This window comes from Dromiciops gliroides, chromosome X (assembly GCF_019393635.1).
Source record: "Dromiciops gliroides isolate mDroGli1 chromosome X, mDroGli1.pri, whole genome shotgun sequence".
Lineage (NCBI taxonomy): Eukaryota > Metazoa > Chordata > Mammalia > Microbiotheria > Microbiotheriidae > Dromiciops > Dromiciops gliroides.
Genome location: NC_057867.1, coordinates 37,376,483 through 37,384,464, shown reverse-complemented (window position 1 = coordinate 37,384,464; position 7,982 = coordinate 37,376,483). Strand labels below are relative to the sequence as shown.

Below are 7,982 nucleotides of genomic sequence, written 5' to 3'. Positions count from 1 at the left end.
CTTCGCCCCAGCCAGCCACCCAACCCCCTCACTGGTCTGAGAGCTGAGACTCAGAGGAAGCTCTGAGGCTCTGGAAACACTGTCTGTTCCTGGCTGGGTTCGGACTGCTCACTGAGCTGCTCTTTCAGCCCAATCATCAGGTGATCCCAATTGCCGTCTTTGGCTGGAAAATAGTCTCCCTCTCTTCTTATGTGTGTTAGGCTGCTCTGGTTTTGTTATGGCATTATTTGGGAGTGAGTGGACGGGTTTATCTGGAGCTTGCGGGACTCACAGCCTCTCCTCTGCCATCTTGGCTCCCCCCTGATCATCACACAATGTTGATGATACTGTATACAACGTTCTGTTGATTCTGCTCATTTATTCAGCGTCAGTTCATGTAAGTCTTTCCAGGTGTTTCTGAAATCCATCTGCTTTTCATTTCTCACAGCGCAATAGTATTATTCCATTACATTCATATACCACAACTTGTTTAGCCATCCCCTCAATTTCCAATTCTTTGCCACCACTCAAATTGTATGTCTTAAATCCATCATATCTAAAACTGAACTCACTTTCACCCAAACCCTCTCTTCTTCTAAACTTCCCAATTTCTGCCAAAGGCAACATCCTCTCAATGTCTCAGGTATGGAATCTTTGGGATTATCCTAGTCTCCTCACTCTCCCTCACCACACATATCCAATCTAATCACCAAATTTTGTATCTACCTGTATAACACCTCTCCAATCTAACCCTTTATCTCCATTCACAGAACTACCACCTTACTTCAGGCCTCCATCACCCCTCTATCCTAGATTATCACAGTAGCCTTCTAATTAGTCTCCTGGCCTCCAGTCTCTTCCCCATTCCAGTCCATGTTACACATACTGCCACCAAAACAATTTTCATCAAGCACAGATATGGCCCTGTGACTCCTCTACTCAATAAGCTCCAGTGGCTTTCTAGGATTAAATAAAAATTCTCCTGCTTAGCTTTTAAAAAGCTTCACAAATGGTCTTCAACCTCTATTGGCCAACCTTTCCCCTCCCAAACCCTACAATCCAGCCAAATCGGCTTTCTCTCCATTCCTCAAGCACTAGACTCCATCTCCCACCTCAGTGCTTTTGCACTGACTGTTCAACATGCTAGGAAGGCACTCCCTTATTACCTCTGCCTTACCTCTTTTCCCTTAAGATGAAGCTCAGGCAATTATCTTTTTTTGCAGGGCGATGAGGGTTAAGTGACTTGCCTAGGGTCACACAGTTAGTGTCAAGTGTCTGAGGCCAGATTTGAACTTAGGTCCTCCTGAATCCAGGGCTGGTGCTTTATCCACTGTACCACCTAGCTGCCCCAATTATCTTTTTTTAAAAATAGCATTTTACTTGTCCAATTACATGAAAAGATAATGTTTAACATTAATATTTTAGAAAATTTTGAGTTCCAAATTTTCTTTCCCCTCATCTTCCCCCTTCCCTAAGATGGTAAGGGATTTTACATAGGTTATATATAGGGCCTGATGCCCCCAAGTGCTAGTGCCCTGTCTCCCAAATGACCATTTATTGAACTTTTGTGTGTGTATAAACTTTATTTTTATGCTAATATATTTTTATGTGTACTTGTCTTCCTTATGTGAACCCACTGGCAGAAGGAACTTTTCCATTCTTTGTACGGGCAGACCTTGCTTTATTGCACTTTGCAGCTTATTTGCATTTTTCTAATAGCATGTGCTCACATTGTGTTTCTGTGTCACATCTGGGTGAACCTCCCAATATTTCAAACTCTTTCATTATCATTATATCTTTTATGGTGATCTGTGATCAGTGATCTTTGATGTTACTTGTTATTGTTTGGGGGCATCACAAACTGTGCCCATATAAGATAGGGAACTTAATTGTTAAATGTTCTATGTGTACTGACTACTGCACCCATTCTCTCCCTCTCCTGGGGCCTCCTCATTCCCTGAGACACAATTTTGAAATAAGGCCAATTAATAACCCTACAATGGCTTCTAAATGTTCGAGTGAAAGGAAGGAAGAGTCAATCAACATGGCAAACTTCATTGCTGTCTTATTTTAAGAAATTGCCACAAAACCCGCAGCCTTCAGCAACCACCATCTTGATTATTCAGCAGCCATCAATATAGAGGCAAGACCCTCCACAAGTCAAAAGATCACAACTCATTGAAGGCTCAGATGGTGGTTAGCATTTTTAGCAACAAAGTATTTTATTTTTTGTGGGGCAATGGAGGTTAAGTGACTTGCCCAGGGTCACACAGCTAGTAAGTGTCAAGGGTCTGAGGCTGGATTTGAACTCAGGTACTCCTGAATCCAGAGCCAGTGCTTTATCCACTGCACCACCTAGCTGCCCCCAACATAGTATTTTTTTTTTTTTTTGGTGAGGCAATTGGGGTTAAGTGACTTGCCCAGGGTCACACAGCTAGTAAGTGTTATGTGTCTGAGGCCGGATTTGAACTCAGGTACTCTTGACTCCAGGGCCGGTGCTTTATCCACTGGGTCACCTAGCTGCCCCTCAACATAGTATTTTTAATAAAGGTATATACATTGTTTTTTTTTAACACAACTATTACATACTTCACAGACTACAGTATAGTGTAAACATAACTTTTTTTCATTTATTTAGAATTTTATTTTCCCCAATTACAAGTAAAAACAATTTTTAACATCCATTTTTAAAACTTTGTTATCCAAATTCTCTTCTTTCCTTCCTCTCCCCTCTCCTTAAGAAGGCAAGCTATTTAATATGTTATACATGTGTAGCCATTCAAAACATTTCCATATTAGTTAGGTTGTGAAAGAAAACAGATCAAAAAAACCCTAAAGAAAAATTTAAAAAACAAACAAAATTAACTAAACAAAAATTATGCTTCATTATGTTGTGGGGAAATAGGGTAGGGGGTTTGGGATGGGGTAGGAGTTGGGGTTCTTAGGAGTTCCTCTTTAAAGAATTACACTCCCTTGCACACAAATCCAATAGAATAAGATAATAATTTATTTAGGGACTGGGAAAGGGAAACCAAGAGAGAAATCCTTGGACTTCTTCTCATGGGGAAAAGGCGTGGCACAGAGCGTGGCTTTGAGAGACCAATCTCCTCAAGCAGGAGACAGGCAAATACTTTTATAGAGGTCCAATGGTGGTCTGACGAGGTGATCGTCTGACTGTGGAAAGTTCCCCTATTGAGGGAGGATCATCACCCAATGGTGGTGGCTGGGGGAGTTGGGTGAGGGGTGGCTGCGGATCTCTCAAGTCATCTCTCTCCTCCTTCTGGCACAAAGGCAGCAGCCACACCCAAACTTATCTCCCCAGGGGTGAGGGAGACTGGAATGAAGGGTGATGGTCCCTATGCTAGCTCAGTCCTGATCAGGTTCCATTTATCTCTTTAGGTGTGTCTGTCCTTTGGTTTAGTTTCTCAAGGAGAAGGTTCTTTGATGTACCTCAGGGACCTTCTGGGGTGCTGGGCCCTATAACAAATCTATATTCTTACACCATCAGTTCTTTCTTTGAGATGGATGGCATTTTTCATTCTAGGTCCTTTAGAGTTGTCTTGGATCATTGCATTGCTGAAAGTAGCAAAGTCATGCATAGCTGTTCTCACATCTCACAATCTTGCTGTTACTTTGGATACAGTACATTTCACTTTGCATCAGCTCATGTAAGTCTTTCTAGGTTTTTCTGAGAGCATCCTGCTCATCATTTCTTATAGCATATATTGTGTTCCATCATAATCACATCCCACAATTTGTTCAGCCATTCCCCAATTGATGGACATCCCCTCAATTTGAATTCTTTGCATCATAACTTTTATATGTACCAGGAAAGAAAAAATGTGTGTGATTTGCTCTACTGTGATATCCACTTTATTGTGGTGGTCTGGAACCGAACCTGAAATATCTCTGAGGTATGCCTGTACTTGTTTCTCCAGTGCAAAAAACACATAGTAGGAAATTAATAAATACTTATTGATTGTGATAAAGACAATTTACTGAGAACTGACTGATCCCCAAATGCTCTCCATTCTCAGGTCAATGAATTGCCTGGGGCTAACAAATCTTTGTCAATTCCAGACTCTTGGTTGTCTTATGGATCTCCGGCAAACAAACTATCCCCTCCCAAAGATTCCCAGGCTTATTTCCTGGACTTTAGGTTGTGATGTACAAAGGTTCATTTACATTAAGTAATTTCTGTCTGTGAGAAATTTACTTTTCCCAAGCTCTCTCTGTTCTATTACCCCATATAAACCCTGCCTTCAGTCCCCATCTTGGGGTATTCCTAGCATCTTGCTTTGTGATACTCCCAGTTATAGCTCCTCTGTCCTGATTAAAGACCTTATTTCTCCTATATTGATTGTTTCATTAATTTCCAGGTTAACAATTGATTGGTTGGTTGATACTCCAACTGGCCTATTTACTCCTCCTACACACAGGTCATATTCCATTTCCCATCTCCCAGTGTTCTGACTGTAGAGACTCTCCCCTATGTCTTTCCCCTTGCCTTTTAGGGCCCCTCACAGCCTCCAAAGTACAGTTCAGTGACTCTCCTATATGGGACCTTTTCTGTCCCCACCCTCAGTTGGTGGTGTTCTTGAGCTTTTGAAATGACTTTGATAACTTCATAAATAGTTAGTATTTACTTCTCTGAATACATCTTGTCTAAGTTCCTGGAGGCCAAGGTACGTTTCATTGTTGTCTTTGTACCCCTGGAATCCTGCACAGAGTGTGTGTTTAATAAATGTGGAACTGAATTTCAGGCACTTCTGATCTAGGAGAGAAACAAAATTCTTCATGGCTTTGTAGTCAGAGCACCTGAATTCAATTGCTGTCTCTGTTATTTTGTCACAAGGTTACTAGATAACCTTGAGCTTGCTCCTTCACTTTCCCAGGCTCTTGGTTTCTTCATTTGGAAAATGAGGTTAGACTTCTCAGGAAGCATTAATACTGTGGAAAGGACACTAGCCCTGGAGTCAGAGAGTTGTTCAGTAGTTTCATTTGTGTCTGACTCTTTGTGACCCCATTTGGGGTTTTCTTGGCAAAGACACTGGAGTGGTTGACCATTTCCTTCTCCAGCTCATTTGACAGATGAGGAAACTGAGGCAAATAGGAGTGAAGTGACTTGTCCAGGGTCACACAGGTAGTATCTGAAGCCAGGTTGGAACTCAGGTTTTCCTGAATCCAGTCCCAGCACTCTATCCACTGCATCACCTAGGTGTCCCTAGTCAGAGAATCTGGGTTCAAATCCTGCCTCTGATACCACCATGGACAAGTCCCTTCCTCTGCCTGGCCTAAGGAGTGGGAATAAGATGACCTGTGAGGTTCCTTTCAGCTCTAGATGACTTAGAAAAGGAAGTGGTGATGACAAAGAGCTAGTAAGGATTCATTAAGAACAGGTCACACCAGACTAACTGGCCTGGGATCTTATGATCCCCTTCCAGTTTTATAGATCTATGAATGGGAGGCAGTATGTCTGGTCACCTCAAAGAGTGAGTCATTTCCATGTCCCGATCAGTGCTTGAGAAAGGGATAATCAGTTTGGACTTTCAGGAAAGTGGGCCTAGAAGGATTCTTAGAAACAAGCAGGAGGCGGAGCCTTGCTGGTGAGGGGAACCATTTTCAGGTAGAAGGATGGGCATGGGCACTTGCTTCCCTCATAGGGCAGTCTGTGAGCCTACTTTGTCAGTTTTTAAGCACCTACTTACTATGTGGCAGGCCCTGGGGATCCCAAAGACAAAAAAACAAACCAAACCCAACCCAAAGGGAAACAGCGGCTGCCCTCAAGGATCTGACATATTATCTCCTCCTTTTCTCCTCCCCTGCATTAATTCTCTGGTCTGGAAGCCCCCCCCCCCCCCCTTCTCCAAGTTTTAGGTAGAATTCAAGTTCTTTCCTTCAACCCACCAAAGCAAGCCCTTTCTCCTCGGAATAGCCGAAGTCCCGTCTCCGTCCCGCCCCCTCTCCCTCCCAAGTGCCGGTGGCTTGTTTTCGGGTACGTTTGAGTAGCAGAGGTCGGGGATCATCTCCTTTTCCGGTTCCTCCTGGGGTAGAGTTACCTGGCCTTGGCCTTGAGCCACCTCCCACGGCCGGCCGGCCGCCGCAAGGTTCAGTTCCTCCTCCGAGCCGGCAGGGGGCAGGGTCCCGCGCATGCGCCCCCGCGGGCCCCTCCAGGCGCCCGCAGCCGCCCGCGGGAGTTCACAGCGCCTGTGGCGGGCGTGGCGGCGGCGTAGTCGTCGTCGGGCGAGGCGAAGGAGGAGGAGAAAGAGGAGGAGAAGAGGCGGAGGCGGAGGCGGAGAAGGAGAAGGAGGAGGCTGGTGCTGCAGCTCGGGCTCTCTGGGCGGCGGCGGCGGCGGTCGCGCTCGCGCTCTCCGTCTCCTCGCGCCCCGGGCCTCGCTGGGCCCCCTCCCCCATGCCCGCGGGCGGCCTGTGAGCAGCGCCGCCGGTGCCCGCCTGCCCGGCCGCCCGGGTCTGGAGGAGAGAGCGGCGGCGGCGGCAGCATGGCGGACGACGGGGCCGCGGCGGCGGCTTTGGCCGAGAAGTTCCTGACGCCCGACGAGCCCTTCCCTCTGCTGGGCCCCCCGCGCGGCCCGGGCACCTGCTTCAGCGAGGAGTCGGGCTGCCTGGACGTCAGCGACTTCGGCTGCCAGCTGTCCTCCTGCCACCGCACCGACCCCCTGCACCGCTTCCACACCAACAGGTATGGCGCCGCCCACCCCCTCCCCCAGCCCCTGGCACCTGCTCCTCGCCCCCCGCCCCCCCGCCCCATCTCCCTCTCCTCCATTGCCGCCCCTTCCCCGGGCCCCTGGCACCTGCTCCTCGTCGCCCCCTCCCCTCGGCTCCCGCCCCTCCCGGGCGCACCCCCTTCCCCGGGACCCTTGGCACCTGCTCCGCTACTCCCCTTCTCGATAGCTCCCGCCCCTCCCGTGCCCCCCCCCACGGGACCCTGGCATCTGCTGCTCTCCCTAATCTCCCCAACATCCACTCCGGGGGAACCCTTCTACACCCCCCCCCGCCTCCTCTCGGTCGCCCGAGACCTTGGCTCCTCCCCTCCCCCCACTTTGTCTCTCCCTTCCCTCCAGACCCCCCCTTTCGCTTGGTTCCTTTCCCCCACCGTGGGCCCCTTGCCATTCTCTGCTCTTAGCAACCCAACTACTCTCGCCAGAGCCCTGGCGTCTTCCCTGTCCTCGCCCCTCATCCTCCCAGCACCTCATAGGTCCACACAGATCTGGAGCTAGGACGGGTCAGACAGAGATCAGGAGCTGGGAGGCACCGTGGAGGCCAGGGAATATTGTGTTCAGTATACTGGAGGCTCCAGCTGGAAGATGACCATAGGGGGGCAAGAAGAAACTGAAGGCTGGGGAGGTGAAGTTATCCCCCCTTTGTTCAAGCTCACACCTAGGACCATAGATCGAGGCCTGGAAGGGACTCCGGAGACTATCATCCACCCCCTTTCTTTTTACAGGGGAGGAAACTGAGGCCCAGGAAGGGGAAGTGATTTACCCAAGGTCACCCGTAGGATTTTACATCTAGATCTGGAAGGAGATTCAGGGGCCACCAAGTCCAACCCCCTCATTTTCCATTCAGTGTCCTGCACTGCCCAGTTGTCAGCCTCCCCCCTCCTACCTCCAGCAACCATTTTCCACATATTGCTGCTTAGATTCATAGATTTAGAGCTGCAGAAGACCTTGAAATCATCTTCTTCCACATCCTCCTTCACTGAGGAAGAACCCAAGACCCAGAGGCAACATCTCAACTAATAAGTGAAGAAGAGCCTGGGTTCCCACCCAACTCCTGTGAATTCAAATCCAACATTTCCCCCAGCCTCGGGCTGCCTCTCCCGACACACACTTTTGTTATTGGCTACCATTCCCTTCAAAGATCTCCCAGATCTGCCCAGACCCATTGTTGACACTGTTGGTTGTATTTTGTTCTTGTTGTCCTTTCTTCCTTCCCTGTTCCCATTTTAAGTACACCCTTTATTCTTACCAGTCCCAAAACCC

The 7,982-nt window shown here is 48.1% G+C and overlaps 1 protein-coding gene across 1 annotated transcript in view; it reads left to right on the top strand.

Moving 5' to 3' along the window:
• The first annotated feature begins 6,288 nt into the window (after positions 1 to 6,288).
• FAM199X (family with sequence similarity 199, X-linked) overlaps positions 6,289 to 7,982 on the top strand; it is a 45,443-nt gene continuing 43,749 nt past the window's right edge. The window contains exon 1 of the mRNA XM_043974733.1: positions 6,289 to 6,679. Within this exon, the coding sequence (XP_043830668.1) occupies positions 6,480 to 6,679 (200 nt within the window). The 5' untranslated portion in view covers positions 6,289 to 6,479. The remainder of the gene's footprint in view (positions 6,680 to 7,982) is intronic.